The sequence below is a fragment of the Culex pipiens genome, chromosome 1 (assembly GCF_016801865.2).
Source record: "Culex pipiens pallens isolate TS chromosome 1, TS_CPP_V2, whole genome shotgun sequence".
Classification (NCBI taxonomy): Eukaryota; Metazoa; Arthropoda; class Insecta; order Diptera; family Culicidae; genus Culex; species Culex pipiens.
The window spans coordinates 3694316-3714373 of NC_068937.1; the positions used below are offsets into that span (position 1 = coordinate 3694316).

The 20058-nt window shown below is 41.4% G+C and overlaps 1 protein-coding gene across 6 annotated transcripts in view; it reads left to right on the forward strand.

Annotated features, from left to right (window-relative positions):
- Positions 1–20058, forward strand: part of LOC120432327 (high mobility group protein DSP1) — a 39789-nt gene that overhangs the window by 4494 nt on the left and 15237 nt on the right. For all 6 annotated transcript variants that reach the window (XM_039597515.2, XM_039597514.2, XM_039597512.2 and 3 more), the window contains one exon: positions 16113–16343. In XM_039597515.2, the coding sequence (XP_039453449.1) occupies positions 16113–16343 (231 nt within the window). The remainder of the gene's footprint in view (positions 1–16112; positions 16344–20058) is intronic.

Genomic DNA, 20058 nt, shown 5'->3' on the forward strand with positions numbered 1-20058 from the left:
AATTTCAAGATTTGGAGACTTTCAAGATTTTGAGACTTCAAGATTCAAGATTTGGACACTTTTAAGATTTGGAGACTTTTAAGATTTTGGGAGTTTCAAGATTTGGAGACATTCAAGATTTGGAGACTTTTAAAATTCGGAGATTTTCAAAATTAGGAGTCTTTTAAGATTTCGAGACTTTCAAGATTTGAGACTTTCAAGATTTTGAGACTTTCAAGATTTTGAGACTTTCAAGATATTGAGACTTTCAAGATTTTGAGACTTTCAAGATTTTGTGACTTTCAAGATTTTGAGACTTTCAAGAATTTGAGATTTTCAAGATTTTGAACCTTTCAAGATTTGGAGACTTTGAAAATTCGGAGATTTTCAAGATTTGGAGCCTTTCAAGATTTTGAGACTTTCAAGATTTTAGATTTTAAAGATTTTGAGACTTTCAAGATTTTGGAGCTTTCAAGATTTGCAGACTTTTACGACATGGAGACTTTGGAAATTTCGAGACTTGCAATATTTGGAGACCTTTGATTTGAAAGTTTTCAAAATTTGAAGACTTGCAAGTGTGGAGACTTCGTAGATTTTCAGATTTTTTTTCCCAAATTTGATAGAAATCCCAATGAAAACGCAACAACCCAAAAAACCAAAGCATATTAAATTTTATACAATTTCACCAATCCTTCCAATGTACAGTTCAAACATTGCGATATATAAAAAAGTCTTTCGAAACATAAAAATAATAACAAAAAAAAGGACGGTTGAAGTCCTAAAAAATACTCACTTTTGGAGGTTGTGGTTGGATTTGGAAGCTGAGAAGAGCGCTCACACTAAACTGTACTCACATTCACACGCACAAAAAAGAAAACTCATCTTATCGCGATTTGGATAAGACGAAAAACAAAAACCGAAATTGTGGTGGTGGTGATGTGGCTGTGAAAACACGGTGACGGTGCTGATGCTGCGGTGTACATTACTGAATTAGATTTTAAAAAAAGATCGATTTCTCTGTTGGTGACAGTTTGTTTTGATGTTGGTGCTGTTTTGTTGTTTTTTTTTTACACTCTTAAGTTTTTCCTTTCTAATCTTCGAATACACTGAAAACTGTACAAACTTTCCCACGGCTCAGCTGCAAATTGCAGCAAAGTCAAACAAATCAATCATGCCACTAATACTACTGAGCACACACTACTCAACGAGGTATAAGTCGGTGCCGCGCCGAAATAAAAACATAAACAAACGGTTTTGTTTTGCATTCAAGGCCCACACAGGGTGGCCGCAGTGTTGTTGAGTTGTTTATTTTTGGGTCTGTCGACAACTTTGTTGGTGGGATTTGAGCTGAAATGCGATAGGGGAAAGGGGAGACTTTGTTTTGATCGAGGTAGACTAGTGTAGTACATGACGTGGAGTTGAAATGTTACATGAAATATTTCAAAATTTAACCCTATTGCGTCCAATCACAATCCAGTACAACATTGAGCCACAATGACGCAATCGAGTGCTTGCGAGCTTGGTTCGTTCCTAGTTTTACGACCAATTAAGTTAATTCCAGTGTTTCTGCGTGCTCGGCCTGTGAGGAAAACACGACACACAGCTTAAGCCTGGACAGACACCAATCCAGGCCTTGCCCATGTACTGTCCCGATTGACGTCATAATTCTTTCTCGTGGTCTTCGTCGTCGTTAACAAGTCGGGGCCCATTGTGCACTTCCTAGGACGGAGTCCAGTTTCCAAGAAACGAAGGCAGTCCCTTTTTCTTTTTCCTCTTAGTTGGTTTAAAGCCAGCTCCCTGGAAGAAGAAGGTTGGGCGCCTTTCTCGTCGGTTTGCTGCTCTTTTTGCCTGGGACCCTTGGCTAACCTTGAACGTTCTTTTTTCCCAGTTTGTTGAGTTTTATTGCACATTGTGTGTACGTCCCTTTTGGACGGTTCTCCTTTTGTCTTTGGTCCCGCTTGTGGAAAGACCCTTGGAAAGGAACAACACAAAAAACACTCGGAGAAAAAAAGGAAACATCAATTAAAGTCGAATACATTTGAATACATATATGTGTCGGTGTGTCTCTCCCCCTTCTTCCTTTAATTTTATCAAAATATTTTCATCTGCACTCTACAACCCACGTTCGGTCGGTTCTGTGTTCGTGTGAATATGTGGGCTAGATAAACATGTGCAACGAAACGTGTTTCGATCGACCCCCTCGGGCCCCGCACACGCAATTGACCGACCAGGTGAAATGGCCATTCCGCGTGCGTTTGTTGGAGAAATGGTCGTATAATCTAATTAACGACCGCTTACATGCTTCATTAACTGTGCGCTCTAGCGTCTGTTGTGTCTGTGGGAAGGTTAGGCTCGGTTGAATCTCCCCTTAAAATATTATAGGCTAAGGTTATGGTGTTGATAGTTGGAGCGGCGGTTATGCAATTTTCCCGTCGACATTTGTGATTATTGAGTAATCAATGGTCGTAACGCTTGCTTAGAGCGTATCCCGAACCTTCTACCTTCCCAAAATCTTTCAAAATCCATGCGAAATTATTCGTGGATGCCGCGGAGAATTTCCCCTGTCCTCTTAAAAAAAGTGTCTTGATGAAAAATTTGCTCAAAGACTCAACCTGCGGAGAATTTCCCTTGTCACCTCAAAATTGCATTTTCAACAGAGACAATACAAAACGTTATTGTGAAATTATATTTTTAGTCATGTTTGTGTCGTTATTTGAACCATCAGAGAAAGTTCATTAAATATAATAGTTTTTTTGGGTTGACCTTTTTCCAACTATTACGAAACATTTGGGGAATGTTTTCAGATTATGAAATCATTGAAAAGCCAATATCTTCTTTCCTTAAACTTTCGCTCCTTCCATCAAACATGATTGATGAACGTTTCCAAGATATTTGTGAGTCCACAAAACGCGTGCGCGATCGTGCATGAATTCGATGTAAAATTAATGACGATTGTTGACCCCTCGCGCACCTGCCAGTCACAGACATCATTCTTTCAAAATGGGTCGTTAGGGGATTTTCGGAGTTTTAGACAAAATTCTTCATTTTTAGGAGGGATTGCAGCTCTCCTAAAATAAAGTTTAAAAAGTTTTACATCAAATTGATGTTAAAATAATTTCGTTCTGTTTTTCAAGTCAGCTCCCCAAAACCACGAAACCCCAGACCTTCTAGGGCGTCGACGTCGTCAGAAAACCTTCCGCGAGTTTTTGATTTCGAAAAAAAAGGTAAAAGAAAACTGCCACAGCCAGCAGCAGCCCCTATGTAGAATTAAATATATTGCCTCCGCCGCCGTGCGCGCTATGTGCCATGTATAAAACTTCATTTTCTCCGTTCCTCACCCCCTAAAAGTCGTCCCGGAATATGTACCTACCTCCTCGTCGCTACTACAACATTCCCGACTGTGTGTGTGCGCTTACTTTTCGGGAGCTGTGCTAGTTTTTGGGGAAAAGTCGCCACCGCGTCGACCATCGTCTTGGGATTTTGGCGGTGGATGAACTCTCTTGAAGAACTAGTAAATTTTGAATAAATCTGATGTAAAGTTACATACTACAGTTACATGCCAAAAATTACCTAATCATTTCATGTTGGTACTATCATCTTGAAATATGCAGCAAACCAATCCAAAATTCCAGCTCATCAGTCGTCCAAACTTGAACTTGAACGCCAACCCCTCTAAAAGCCGCTTAAATAGCCATTAACGGGCTAACCAAATGCCGGGCTGTCCGGTATTGAATTTGTATGTGTGTTATCACACCACGACGCCTCACGCCGCAAATAGGCAAACCGATCAAAGATAAATAGTTTAGCGCCACCGCCTTCCTTTCTCCCGCACCCTGCGGTTTGGTCGATGTCCAGCCCAACATCGCGCACTGTTTACCGATTCGATTCAGGCTCATTAGTGCGAGGGGTGCGACACTTGGTTAATTTTTTCATGTGTTTTTTTTTACTTTTATTCTAAATATTTTTCAAGTTTAAAATTGAAAACATTAAGAACATTTTTTCCAATAAAAATATATATCAATTAAAGTCACCCCTTGCTCATTAGTGAGGATTCCAGCCAAAGAGCTGTCACCACGAACGGGAGCGCGCGCGCTAAAATGTGTAATGCGTGCACATGTGTGTGCGCCTGGTTAAATCGACACACATTATATTATTGATGCGGCCTGTTCATTCATTCATAAACGAACGCGCGCGGCCCCTAGTCCAGCAGCAGCACAGTCACCCAGGTTGGACAAACGACGGATTGATTCTCGTTTTTTTTTGCCGGCACTCGACTGACTGACAGCTCTTTGCCTAAAATGAGCGCGCTCACGACTTGAATGGCGCCTTTTTTTTGCCTTCGCTTTTTTCAATGTGTGTGTGTTTCATTTGTTTATGTATGAGATTCAATGGAGCCGATAATTGAAACCGAATGACAGAACTGGACGAGCGGCAGCGCGAGGGGTGGGACACTGATTTGTGTCTGTTTGTACTTTGTTCTTTTTGCTGGAATTGCTTTCTTTTTTGTTGAGTGTAAATGGCTTTCCTGAAAAAAAAACACAGTCTTTTAAACGTTTGTAATGTTATGCCCATTTATTGAGATGAAATTAGTCATTTAGTGGGTCTCGTGGCGCAGGGGTAGCGGCTTCGGCTGCCGATCCCGATGATGCTATGAGACGCGGGTTCGATTCCCGCCTTATCCACTGAGCTTCTATCGGATGGTGAAGTAAAACGTCGGTCCCGGTTTCTCCTGTCTCGTCAGAGGCGCTGGAGCAGAAATCCCACGTTAGAGGAAGGCCATGCCCCGGGGGGCGTAGTGCCAATAGTTTCGTAGTCATTTATGCTGCATGGGTTTTGAAACATCAAATGATTTTTTTGAAGTATTTTGAATTTTTTCATGATATTTCTTCCGATTGAAAAAATGGTTTTGTCAAAAATCTAACATTTGTCTCATTTGCTCTTGTCTGATTTGAACCAATTTTAATGCAAATTGAATAATTTTGAATGTGCGTACGAGATTTCTTAACAATCTTTGCTGATTTGAAATGGGGCTTGAATGTTTTTTTTTTACTTATTTCGGGATTAATTTTGCCCATGTTTTAGTTTGACAGTCCAGACTCCGATGTTTCGATTATCCAAAGTTCGATTATCCAATGGTTTTTATGGGACTTCGGGTAATCGAATCCCGATTTTTTTCATTTTTTTTTTTAATATTTAACATCATATTCGAACTCTGCGACTCCATTTTAGTCAAATTTGAATGGTTGATTGCCTTAAAATTTTTAATTCATTTTCTTTATATTTCATCACCGCCATTTTGGCCGCCATCTTTGTTTTTAATTTTTTGAACAACTTGAGAGTAGTTGAAGGTATGCTTGAGATCAAAAAACAAAAATAAGACAACGATTTGTTTTGTGATTCGATTATCCGAAGTGATTTTTTTCCTAGGCCTTCGGATAATCGTATAAAACAGAACCTACCCAAAAATTGGTAAGTATCGCTATTGTCGGATAGGATTGAATTTCACTCTGATCTGGGCGCTTTAAGGGGTTACATACATGTAAATCGGCAAAATTTTAAGTTAGCAGTTCCAAAAAACGGGTGCCACCATATCTCAACACTGCTTTGACCAAATCGGCTCACAATTTTTGTGAAGACTCGTTAAACCGGTCCCGTGTGCATGACAAAGGCCGATTTTCAAAAAGTTTATTTTTAAAAAAGATAAAAATATTTTTTATGTTTTTCAAGTAAAAAATCTAAAGTTTTTGATTTTTGTATTTTTTAAAAATGCAAAATTTCAAAATCGAGCTTCGTCACGCACACGGGATATGTCTTGCGAGTCTTCACCCAAAATTTGGTCTATCCCATCTCGAGATATCGTGGCACCCGTAAATCAACTCGGTGTTCAGAGAAAAACGCTCGCAAAGTTTGACAGTTCGGTTTGCGCATGGCAAAATTTTCAACTAAAATCGTCTGTAACTGGATTAAATCATAAACTATCTTCATGAAACTTTCTACATGTATGTAACCCCTTAAGCTCAAATTTCGTTTAGTTCTGATTGAAATTAACTCAAATCTGACATTTGCTCTATTTACTAGTGTCTGCGTAGATTCGGTTCGATTTTAAAATAAAGTGAGTAGAAATGGGTTTTTTCGAGTTTTCTATGTACTCATCATTTCTCATATCTGGTTTAAAATTCACACGTTTTTGGGATATATCTTGAAATTATATTTTTTACTTAAAAAAATGTAGAATTGATTGTATACTATTCAAAATATATTGTTTTTGTATTTTGATTCAAATAGGGCACTTTAAGACTTTTTGCAAATTATGAGTTTTTGGATCTAAAAAAATATGTACAACATTGGGAAAAAATAATATTTTCATGATTTTTTGATATTTTTGGTTGCAGCATAAGCATTTTGCTTTAAAATGTTTAAGTTAAGCTCGAAACTTGAAAAAATGCCTTGCCGAGGACCAAAAACTTCACATTAAATTTGTACATAAAATAATTCTTAGAAAAAATCTGAACTCGAGTAAAATTAAAAGAAAACTTCTAAAAATTATTCTTGTGTAGGTTAACAAAACATAAACAGAGATGAGTTATTGGAAATTAGTGTGTTATTTAAACTTATTCAGTTTCCGTCAAATCCGAGCCTTAGCAGTAATGTCTTTTGATGTCAAACTTCAGTGATTTTACTCAGATCAGAATGAATTTCTCTCAATTTTCCTCCAATTTTGAGGTTGGTTTGGTGTTGAATTATTTTAGTGTTTTCGGAAATGCGTGTAAAGATCAATAGTGTCGATAAATACAGGTTTCGTTAAGTGACTTCAATTTAATTGGTTCAATGTTGAATACTTTAAAAAGAAATGTTTCGTTAAGTTGAGTTTGATGAGGTCAAACATCAGATTTGGGAGAATTTTAATTATTTTGATAAATTTAACTCAATTTTCGTCAATTTCCGAAAAGTTGTGGTTATGACAAAATCTTGTGATTCTGGAGGTATGTTTAAACTTGAGAAGCGTCATTGGGAAAACATGTTTCGTTAAGTCATCTCAACGGTTAACACTTGTGTGATTTCTACTCGGATCTGTATGAATTTCACTCAATTTTCGTCATAGTTTGGAAACATTGTGTGGTTTTGAATGTAAATATCAATTTCAAAAGTGACAAAAGAAGACATGCTTCGTCAAGTCATCTCACCCAACGTGACTCAATCCAGCTGATTCACAGTCAGCGAAAATTCCCAAGCAATCGCTAGTTTTTTATTTCAACAACAACAAAACAGGTATTTTATGGGGGACCTCTTTTCCAAGAGTCATCGACATCGGGCCGACACTCAGACGCGCGCAATCAGAAAACTTAACGAAAAGGAAATGCTCGCGCTCAGCTGGCAACGAAGTATGCAATAAAACCTTACAATTGCGGGGTGGCCATAAAAAACGAATCACACAAAGTACTGAGAAACGAGACGAGGTGCGATAAAAATCAAATAAAATTGCCCACCGGTAAAAAAAGCTCCGGTCCAACTTTCGTTCATTCTTTCCCCTCTTGTCGGCAGTGCAGTCGGGCCAACATATGGAAATGAAGAAACCTGTTATCGAAGTTCTCTTTTCTTCTCTTTGGATGTGGAATGGAAATCAATCGGGACGAATTTTTCGAGCGGTTCGAAAAGTCAAATTCAAAACAAAAATGTGTGTTGTTCCCTCTCGTTTCCCGAGATTGACAATTGCTGCTGGCCGAAGAGACGCCGCCGCTTTAAAGTTAAAATGGCGTCTTTTTCACTCTCAAGGCGGCGGCACTGTGTGTGAGGTGGCTGGTTTCAGGTTCTTACATTGGCCCGCAGAGTGCGCGCAGATATATGTGGCCGTGCCGTGCCTGGTTTTATGGTGTTTTATATATCTCTTTTGTATACATATAGTTGTGTGTATTATATTTTATAGTTTCGATCGCTTTTCTCTTCTGCTGCTGGTGGTTCAGTGTGCGACGACGACGACGAGCACACGAACAAAAGCACGAAACGATGCATATTTTCTTCTCACCAACACACTATGTAGAGAGAAGGCAGCTATGTGGAAACAGTGTAGCTTCTCTACTGGCCATATTTTATACACACATATAGGAGAAGACGAACATTGCAACGCGCCGCTGCCAGAATATTGAAGACGGCGCGATGTGTGTTGCAAAATAAATTGGCAGCGTCTTTTAAAGACGCTATTTTTGAATGCACTTTACCTCGCTTAATCATTCGGCGAAGACAACTGTCAAACTGCCAAACGTGATTAATCTTTGGCCCGTGCAGCAAAAACTGTCAACCGAACTCACAAATTTGGTACACTCACATCAGCGTGTATCGATCATTGTCTGTCAAACTTAACGAAACAGCTGTTTCTCGCATTCAATCAACCGGCTCAAAGTTGGCAATGACTAAACAGCTGGCAGGATTTCCGCAGGTCCTCCCTCCCCGGTCATCCTGTCCGGGCGGCCATAAACCACGCTGCCACAGCGTGCAATTTTTAATGGCTATTTTTCGTATCTCCAGCATTTATCTTCAGTCGTGGTCGCCGCAGCAGGCTGCGGTTCTCCCTTCTTTTCTGCGCGCTTTTCGCGCAAAACTTTCCGAAAGGGCGTACCGCAGCGCTTCGTCAAGTAACTTGAAAGTTTTAATCGGCCCTTGGCAAACACTTGACGAAACTTTTCAATTTTAACTTTTGCGAGACAAAGGGAGAGGGGATTCGGGATTGGGTTTCAGAGCGCGCGGTTTGCCGCGCGAGCTCTACCAGTAAAGGTGTATTCACATTATACCGCATTCGCAGCCGCAGCCGCATCCGCACAAAATTTGACAGTACGGACGCACAGTGCGGACGCGATTTCCCCAATGCATTTCATATGCAGCCATTCACACTGTTCCGCATCCGTATACGGATCCGTACTGCGGATACGGATGCGGAACAGTGTGAATGGCTGCATATGAAATGCATTGGAGAAATCGCGTCCGCACTGTGCGTCCGTACTGTCAAATTTTGTGCGGATGCGGCTGCGGCTGCGGATGCGGTATAATGTGAATACACCTTAAAACGTGTTTTATCGAACTGCTTTTTTTCTCCGCGAGTTATCCCCCCTTCTCCGATTCTCCTGAATAAAACGAAAAAGCAAGTCTCAAGGAATAAATGCCTCTTTGACCCCGGACCGACGCGGTTTGGCCAACCACGCTGAAGGTTTTCCAAGCAGGGATGGAATGTGCCCGGTTTGGCCCATGCAGCAAAACTAGCTTAATCTCAAATCTGGGTACGTTTTTTATAATCATGTAGCTTGGACAGCTCAAATTTCAAGCTTAACGAAGCTAATTTGTTTGCGCTCATTACAAACGACCCTCCTCGGACCAATTGGACGGTAATCGAAACTTAACGAAGGTCGCCTTCGCGCTTCGTTTCCGCTCGAATTTCGCCCAAATTGGACCGGCTGCGGGGTCGTTAAGAGCCATTTCCCTCCCTTTTATTCTCTCGTAAATCATAATTTACATTATAAATGAATCCTTGCCGATGATATATCGTCATGCCCGGCGTGTTCCTTCTCTTCTGGCTGTGCTGCTGGTTTGGGCCGGCCTCGCTTGCGGCGGCAAGCCTGATGAATATCTGAACGATGGAAAGTAGTTTTCCTAACCCTTACTTCCTGTCGTCCTCTGCGCCACCACCATCATCGTCCTTGGATGTGCAAAAGTTGCTTCCTTCCTGTATGTGGTGCTATGTGGATGTGTGTTACCTTTTTCTAAATATTTTAGCAGGGCTCGGTTGGTCGGCGCTCGACGTTCTACAAGGATTCCGACACAGCCGTGTCACGTTCTCACCCTCGGAGGGGGGTTAGGAATCCCGGGCTATTAGATTAGTTGTGCAGGGGGAAGGAAATTAATGCCAGGCATAACTTTTTGACCCTCTTTTGCGCGACCACCATCGAAGAGCACCCTCATTTCGCTACTCGGCGCTGCCAGCAGCTAGTAATCTTTTATAGTTTTGTACTGCCGTCGTCGTAAATCGTCATCTGGCTCGAGTACTTGACAGGCATCACGTCCCTTCGTTTCATGGCTGAACGAACACGACGACGCGGTGAATTGTGAGATTTTTAATTAGCTCTAATAATGCGGGACAAGAACCCTGTTTTTGAGCGAAAAACGCACGACTTGACGTTGGGTAATTCTTGAAATTAAACTTGACGAAGCTTCTAAAGTATTGTAAATTTCTTCAAAACGCATGATTTTGCAAGTCTAAACGTTTTACTTGGTCCAAACTTGAAATTCAAACTTAACGAAACTTTTTATTATAATCAGTTCCAAAATTTCACGACAGCAATAGTTTCAATCTTGCGACTTCGCTGGAAACTTAACGAAGCTTCTAAACTACTGAAAAATTGTTGAAAATGTTCGAAAATATGTTCTTTTATGCTGTTCAAAATTCTCAAACCAAAAAGTGCGAATTTGAGCCTTTACAGGCTACCTTAAAAACTTAACGAAACTTTTGAAAATAATTAAGTTTGTTTTACAAGCCTTGAAATCAATTTTTTGTTCATATAAAATTTTAAAAAGCGAAAAAATTGTTTTGTTTTCACTCAAAAATTTAACGAAACCTTAAAAACCATAAAAAACGCCTCCTAATAATCGCCGCGCTCGCGAGCAATTGTTTTGTTTTGTCGATTAGTCGAGTCGAGGGAGTCGTGACCCGTCGCTCCACGCACGACCGCGCGGCCATTATGACACTTTGTTTTCAGTCCCACGCTCCGCGCGCGGCGCAATTAGTGCCCGGGTGTGAAAGTATAGGGAAACGGACGGACGGCCGGCGGAGGAATCATCTGACCTTTTATGGGAACCCGGCTGCGTTGTAATGACGACTGCGGGGTTTGGGAATGGTGCCCAGAAATGCAATTAGTGGTGTAGATTGCACTTTCGTCAAGTTTGAACGATGGAGAATGTGACAGATTGTTGTCAGGTTTTGGTTTACAATCAAGTTCAGTTGTCTTTGTAACTTGTCAGAATGTTTCGTTAAGTTTCATTGACGCTTTCTCGAAGCGTAAAGATCCATTCATCCACCGTAATTATCGCGCCTTCGTCAAGTGCGTGTCTGTCTGTGTGTGTCAGGTTCAAGGTCGTCTGGCCCGGGGTCCTTCTCACTTTCGTTCTACCTTCTGACACTCGTCCCCGTTTGATCTTGCCACACGGTTTCGCTGCAAACATCCGCCTGGAAATACACACCACTGACTCTTGACTCTCGTGTGTGTGTATGTTCTTCGCCGTGTAGACGACGAAGTCTAAACTGAAGTGGTTCTCCAAAAACTACGGCGACGTTTACGTTCAGTGCATCTGCTTGAGAGAACGCACCGTCGAAGCAGGCCGTTCACCCTCTCTTGTGTCAAGCAGGGCCGTTCGCCGGCTCCAAAGGGCGTATCGTCAAAACACATACGTCGTCGTTTCGTGCAGTGTCTTTCCCCTCGCAATGGTCGGTCATCATCGATAACAATAAAAACTCGCTGGAAGAGGGGAACTGGCGGGGGACGGCCGTGTCGGATATTTGCCTTTTTCTGCTTTTCACCTGCCGCACCCTCGAGTCAAGAGGGTTTTATGTATTCGAGACGAACCGTACCGGTCTGGCACGGAACGGAACAAAAAAAAAAGGTAGATCTCCTCTGCAAACCAAAGTGGCCATTAACTGAACGAAAGAATCTGACACTTGTTGATAGCGCCAGCCAACAAAGAAAGCTGGGGACCTTTTTTTTTTTGTTTGTGTGCAAGTGACCATCCCCTCGCACTCTGATGCGTATCTTTTTCAACAGGGTCATTAGTTTTGACAGCGCTACGTAGTAGCGTGGGTTCTCTAAACGTAAACAAAGGGGCGCATACGGTCAGAACCTAGCCTACTAATTTTCCCAAGCAAAAAACAACAACAAAAACATTCCGCTGCAGCGAAACATTAAAGCAAGGCTACTTTATTGTTCTCTCGTGAGCTTGTCTGTGTGTGTGGCGTCGTAGTAAGCCAAGAACAAAAAACATTGTTTACTACTACTGCGCTGCCAGCAGCACTTTTTTTCGGTGTTTGCGCCGCCGCCATGATGATGTTTACGAGCGCTTCTTTTTGCTGCACACTGAAACAAACAAACACACACATCTTTCTTCGCTGGATTGTTGTTGTTGTCGTCGTTTTTTGTGACTACACCAGCATATTTATGATATAATCGTGGGTAATAAAAAAGAGTATCATGATGGGTGTGCTGCTTTTTTGCCGAGTCTTAGAAGAACTCGGGTGGCAAAAACAATTCATTCATAATGAAAGATGATTGAAACATGCGTTTGTTTTGCTTCGCAACGAGACCAGTCAGAAAAAAAAAGATCGCCGCGCAGGAATGTGGCCCATTTTCTAGCACTTAACGAAAGCGGCTGTCAAATGGACGCGATGAGTTTGTTTTGTTTACACTCTTAGCGAAGGTTGCTTAATTGTCATTGTTGTGGCCCATGCAGCAAAAGCACGTTTAAGCTAAAAATGATCATGTTTTCCTTAGCGTGTACGAAAATATTCGACATTCTGATTGAAATTTCTTTGACTATAATCAATTTAGCGTGTACATTGGCCAAGTACCGATCCATTCGACCATATCGCGCCAAGAATGTGCTAATGATGATGGTTCTGTGTGTGTCACGGGTTTCTTCTTTCTTTTCTATGACTACTGGGGGCTTTCAACTTTTTACGATCTATTTTGTGAGCTGAAGGAAGAATTTAGCTGACATTTCAAATGTTGTTGTGACGATGGACGTTAAACCGCCGAAGGGGAGAAAAATTGCGAAAATTAGAAAAACAGGTGGGTCGTCAGAACATGGTGATGATTGACTGACACAGAAATGTACGTTAAAAGTATATTTTGAGCACTTAAATTAGGTTTACAGCTAGCTATTTTTATTGTTTTAGAAAACATTTGACGTAAATATCTTCTTTAATTTAGTAGAACTTTGACTGTTACTAAAATTCACTTTTAAAAGGTGAAGAAATTTAACGACTCGCGCTCCGTTGGCACGGAAAATGTCCGGAACGGTAAACTAAAACAAACACCGCCATCGTGTGCTGGGCCAATCCCAAAAACGAAACTAATTTGAAATGCTAAAAATATCTCGCGCGCCCGTATGACAGGCGCTAGATTTATTATTAATAAAAAAGAAAAAACAACATTGAACGCGCGCTCGTTCAAAACAAAACGGTATCGCTCAACTTTTTGGGAAAGAGAGAGAGGAAAGAAACCCGTTAGTAAACTTAACGAAGCTTGTAGTGACGATCCCCTCGCTGTCGTGACTGTGGTGCAAATTACTGTCAGAAGTTGATTTGCGAAGTGTCAAGAACTACACGCACACTCAAAATCATCCAGTTTTCGTCGAAACCGAATCTACACAAAATTGAGCAACATTAGAAATGTCACTCTCGAGTGAAATTGCTTAGAATTTAACAAAAGTTGAATATTTTCACTCTAATCTGATAGTTGCCACATTTACTCATTTTTGAGTAGGTTCGGTTTTAATAAAAACTGAGAAAACAAATCAACCTGTTCGCAACCGCTGTTAAAAACTTAACGAAACCTCGTTTTGCGCTGAACTTGTAGTGATCAGCGTGTCAACACAAACTCCACTTTCTAACCAAACATTTGCGCAGACTACATTGTCAACAAGCAAACAATTGTCGACAGAGAAAAAAAGCAACTAATATCTAAATAATCCCGCAACGCCGCGCGCTCTCAGCCTACTAATCAGCTGTTTGTTTACGCATCGTCATCGCACGCGGCTGCGGCCATTTGATTGTCAAGTGTCAACATTGAACGAACGTCGTATTGACAGCGTGTGAGCATGGCCTGCTGAGCGCAGGACAAATAAAAGTACCGTAATTACCATATTACTAATATCACTGCAATTACGGTGTGCCCGCCGACCGACGTGGCAATCAAAAATAAATCATGCGACGGGAACCACCTCGTCGTCCTGTCCTGTCACGGAGTGACGGAATTGGTGATTACACGACAGAGAGTGGGACTTCCGATGGTACGGAATTGTTGGTTTTTGAGGTTTGGCGCGACCGAGGGGTAGATCACTGTAATCAATTACCTCCTGCTCGGGACTTGCTGGGCGGTGGACGCGGAAATGACGTGGAATTATGGCTTGAATTATAAATAAACATGACAGACAGCTTAACGAAGTTGTCAGGACGTCCTGGTGGTAATTTAACGCAACAGAAAAAAAACTTAACGAAACTGATAAATCTGTCAAAAATTACGCCTCAAAAGTTGAAAGTAAACAAACTAAAAGAGACACCGAATGACGTATCACTTATCAAAAAGTGCATACGTTTTACTCATTCGCCCTAATCAATTCTTATCAGCGTACAAACAACTCAATAGGGTCGTCGCGCAATTACGCGATTAGCACGTGCAATGTTTACACTTTCCTGCACAATCTACTATCAATTAAACGAAACCGTGACAGCTTATCAGCGACAACAGTGCTCGTAAACCCTTTTCGAGATAAGTTACACTGTAAAACCGCGGCTGTAATTTCCTGGTCCATTCATAGCCTACTACGACGCCTAATCTTCCCCAAGAATCTGTCAGCGTGTGATGTTGACAAACCGAAAAAAAAGTTTCCTTTTTTGCTAACCAAACAAACAACAGAGTCGTCACCGCCTGCTTGTGGAGCATTAAAATCCATCAATTAAAGTCGTCGTCATCTGCGACGCGATAACGATTTCATTCACAAATTTCTCCCGTCGCGCACATACGTGCACACACACAGCCACCACATTAAACCAAACATAAAAGGTTAACTACGCGGAGGACAACTTTTTCTCCCTGTTTTCCGTTTGTCGTGTGTTGAAGAAGCGAAAAAAACATGCTCACTTCGTCAGTCTCATCAACACATGCGAGCGCATTCCAAGATGGTGGGCGTAAACAGGTGTTGACACATTTCGGAGGCAACTGTCAACGCGGCAACCAATACAAGCGAGATCGAACTGCCGAATTGAGCGTGGTGCACGCGATCAGCTGTGGCGTCTCTATTGTTGGCAGGGCGAATCCTTGCGAAAACAAGTTGTCACCTCTCGGATGTATCGTCTTGTAGCGTGAACTCACACACACGCACTCGTCTGATGTGAATGCCCGCGAGTTGTTCGCGCCACTTTTTTTTCGTTATAAAGCTAAAGCGATTAAAAAGAAATAAAAAAAAGAGTTGGGAATGCTGAGCGCAAGATGGTGGAACGCAAAGGTGAGGACGAAACCAAGCGGCGGGATGACATCAACAAGAGGTGGGGAAGACCGGTTATTTTTATTTCTCCTGTTCTCTTCCAATTTAATTTTTTGTGTGTAGCTTTTTTATCGTCTATTTCTTGATTTTCCTAGATTAGCTCCCTTCTTGCCGTCTCAAAACGAGCTTTCTTTTTTGTGTCCAACTCACACTCACACTAATTGGACCAGTTTGGCACATTCGCGCGAGACGGAGACGGGAATCATTGGGGCGAAAAGAGCGAGATAGAATTACAAAGCGCGCGAGCGCGCGGCGTGCTCGTTCGGCTAATTGAATTTTAGCGGGAACCTGCTGATTGGATGGGTTTGTTTTTCTGCGCGAAATTTATTCTGGTTTGGTGTTATTTTTTTTCGGAATAATGAATTTTGACGGGACGGGTTGTTGCGTAATTTTTCAGTTAGCGCGTCGCGGGTAATTTAATTTTTGGGGTTTGGCGTGTACCAATTACACGCTTTCGCTACTTGGTTACCTTTAAATTGAGGAATCTTGGTGCGTTTGACAGTTTACACGATTGAGAAAAAATCCACTCAATACGCTATAAATGATAATTCTTTCTTTTTATTTCGCTACTTGTTTACCCGTAAATAGATTTATCCTGGTGCGTTTGACAGTTTACACAATTGCAAAAAATCTCTTAAAAACTATACAATCTTAAAAAAATCATTCCAAATTTATACTGTATAATACTTGCTCACTGTTTTCGGCCTAGAAGGTGTACATACTGATTGGAAAAAGAAAGTGTAAATATTTTCCACCAAACGTCAAATAACTTATTCTAACCCGCGTCCCCAACGCTTCTCCCTTTTGTTTTCTTCTCTCCTCAATTTCCACCACAGAATCAAACACACGTGCAGCAGGCGCAAAACAATGCGATCCAGAGCAAAATAGGCGGCGGCGGAGGGGGCGGAGGCGGCGGCAACCGGCCCGTCAAGGACAATAAGCCAAGGGGGCGCATGACAGCGTATGCCTTTTTCGTACAAACCTGCCGCGAGGAGCACAAGAAGAAGCACCCGGAGGAGCAAGTCATATTCGCCGAGTTCTCGCGGAAGTGCGCCGAGCGGTGGAAGGTAAGTTTTTCCTTCCTTTTCGGACTCGTTGTTTTTTCGCTGAGAAAAACTGGGTGAGAATGTGTCAAAATGCCCAAATTGCATTAAAATGTGTTCAAAAGTCAAAATATTTCTGGGGATTTTTACTTTAACGTGTAGAAATTTGACAGCTCGCTTTTCACCTTTCCAAAAACTACTCAGATTTCGTTGAAATTGAACCTACTCAAAAATGAGTATGAAAGCAAGTGTCCGATTTGAGTTACTTTCACTCAAAATTTGACGTTTGCTTTAAAACTATTTTTTAAAGTAATTGTTGTTTTAACGAAATCTGAGTGAATTTCTTAGAACTTGTCAAATCTGAACCTACTCAAAAATGAGTATGGAGGCAAGCATCCGATTAGCGTAACATGCACTCAAAATTTTACATTTGCTTTAAAATATTTTTTTAAAGTTATTGCAGTTTTGACAAAATTCCAGTGAATTACTCAGTATTTTTTTAAATCTGAACTTACTCAAAATTTTACATTTGCTCCAAAACTCTTTTTTGAAGTTATTGCGAAATTTGAGTGAGTTTCTTAGAATTTCTCCAATCTTATCTCACAAATGAGTATCAATGCCAGCGTCCGATTTGGGTTACTTTTACTCAAAATCTGACATTTGATTTGAAACTCATTTTGTAAGTAATTGTTGTTTTTACGAATTCTGAGTGAATTTTTTAGAACTTGTCAAACCTGAACTTACTTAAAAATCAGTATTTCCACTTAAAATTCGACTATTTTGAAGTAATTTTTGTTTTGACGAAACCTGAGTGAATTTCTCAGAATTTTGAAAATCTTAATTTAATCAAAAATGAGTAATGAGTATCAAGTAAAGCGCTCGATTTGGGTAACTTCCACTCAAAATTTTACATTTTAGAAACTCAGTGAGTATTTGGAATTCTGAGTTGATTTCTTTTAAAAAAAATCAAACCTGAACTTACTCAATAATGAGTTCCAAACAAGTGTCCGATTTGGGTAACTTTTAACAAAAAAATACATTTTCATCAAACAAATTCTAAGCAAGTTGTCACGAAGTTTGAGTAATTCTAGATGACGGTGTTGCTGTCTGCAAAACTGGGTTATTTTGACACATTGCTCACGAGATCAGCTCGAATCGGTACACGCTCAAATGCTACAAATCTAGAAAACGTAAAAACCTGGCCCGTTGGCAGCTGTCACAGACGGTGGCGCAATTTATGACAGCTATCTGCGCTCACAAATCGCTCGTTAGAGCAATTATGCTGGTACACGCACGGTTAAATGGAACAGTTAAAAATCGTGTTTTTTTTTCTCTCAAAATAAACAGCAAAAATGGTGACCTTTTCCGATATCCAAGTAGGCTCTCGTTGCACACACACAACAAAGTGGATAATCGCGATACGCAACGCCTTCTTCGATTCGTTACACTCAAGATATTTAACGAACAACCACAACATTAGCAACAAAGAAAACAGCTCATCAGAGTAGACCATGCCCCCTCGAAGAAAGAAAGAAAGGAAAAAAAAACATGAAAAGTCAAAAACTTGAAGCTCTCTTATTGCACTCGATTGTTGTTTCTACCCCTCTTTCGCTTCGTCATTTGGCGGCGCTCCCCTTCCCGGTTCCACTTCTTTCCCTCAACTCGACGAAGTCGTCGGTTATTGTAACGGTATTTTTCGGGGGGCTCCCCGATTCCCGGGATAGAGGGGGAGGCGGCGGCGCGCGCTCAGGTGTGTCAGGGGTAAATGGGGACACGAAGCGAAAGAAAGTCTCTGGGGTTGAATTTTCTTCTTTGGGGAGAATCGTTGAGATGCGTTTCGATCGCCAGGCCTACTGCGCGACACGGTCTCGAAAGTGGTTTCAGCTTCGCGTCCGGGAACCTGTTTGACCGTTTAATAGGTCAAATGTGAGGCGGCTCAACGAACGCTTGACGAAGAAACTTGACGAAGCAACGTTCTTTTTTTTAATGTCTTTTTAATTGCATTAATTAATTTTGTATCAAGTGAGGTAGCGCAAAAAAGAAGCGCGCTCTCGTGTGTCGATAAATCGATGGAAGAAACACGACTAATGAATTGCTAATAAAGCTCGGCAAGAAGAAGGGGGGAGGTATTCTGCAGGAAGAAATGAGTCCATTAATTTGCAGATTACGATCTGAAGTGGACTATTTTTCCCATCTTGGCCTACCTAGATCGACGGTCTGCGAGGAGAAGGACGGCCGCCGTTAATCTTCCTTTGCCTCTCGTCGCAATACACGCTAAATTTCAACCAGCGAGTTTGCATCCTTTCAAATTAGCGTGCAAATTTGAAGTGTATCGGCGTCACCGCGTCTCACCAGAGTGATGCTACAAATTTTATCAATCTTTCAACTGATTTAAGATAGCGTGAGGGACCCCCAAACCTCCCCTCTTTCTAGAGATTGACTCAGGCCAGATATGTCTTCATTACGGGGTTGGGATCCGGACCGTGACGATGTCGTTTTCGTCGGTTCCACCGCGCGCAAGGGGGGAAAACATGTGATTTGCATGTAAATTTAAATCTTCTCGCATCCTTCGTCGACCAAACAGGATGACGCAAACGACGAAGACGAAGAAGTTGGAGATGGGAACCGGGAAGATTAGATCGACCCAGCTTGGTCGTCTTTTGTGCCGAGCGAGGTTACACAATGGACAATGTGCGCCGCCACCGACGAGAGCGTTCCGTCCAGAGGACTCTGACCTCTGTTGGTTCTCTGTTGGAGGGGAATCGATATTTTTGCTTTTTTGGGGGTTTGGTTTGGACCGGCTGCACTGAGGGACAAAGGTTTGGTAATGAAGCTTTGTTTTGCTTGAAAAGTGCTTAAAATATCGATTAAAACTCAATTCAGTAGGTCAAACATCTAAATTGAAGGTAGCGATTTGTTTCAGTGTGTCTGTTATTTTGTTCTAGCTGTCACTTTTAAAAAAAATAAACATAAACAGTTAAAATTTAGTTTATCATTTCTTAAAAAAAAGAAATTCAACTTTCAATTCAAAAAGTCTAATGCACCCTTCAAAACAAAAAAGGGGGCTCAACCAGACCGGATATTCGTCGCATTTCCTTCACGGTCCTTTTATGCACCCTGTCTGGAAAACCCAAACTGCACACTTGTGTGTGTGTGAGTGAAACGACTGCACCACCACCACCACCGAAAGCTGTATAAAGCTGTAATGTCATGTCATAATAAATTATATCCACCCTCCTGTCGGAAATTTATTGCCATCCGGGTTTTCTGGGACCGCGGAGCGGGGTTGGCCGGACGCTTTCTGTAATCGTCGTCGTCGGAGGTTCGTTTTTTTCGGGAACTTGATGGTATAAATTAAAATAGAGTCGTTTATCACAGTTATTTCGCCCGTTTGACATTTACGACGGACCGCGGGCGCTGTGCAGGGTTGCGGGGAAGTTTTGTAAATTTTGAAATATTTCGTTAAAATGATGGAATCGGGATTCGATTCCCCACGACGATATCTGGGCAAATTCTCTAATCGTGACACTCTGGTTTGGGGTTTGGCGCGAAATTGGATCCATCGTGGGTGATTGATAATGTAATAAATTTGAATGAAATTGAATTTAATAGGGTTGTCACACCCGCCGTCCTCTTCGCAGAAGTCGAAATCGAGATTGAAAAAAAAACTTGTGACTCTCCAATTTCACGCTTGTTTGCGATATGGGAGTGTGTTGCGGACAGAGTGCGTGTGAAAAGT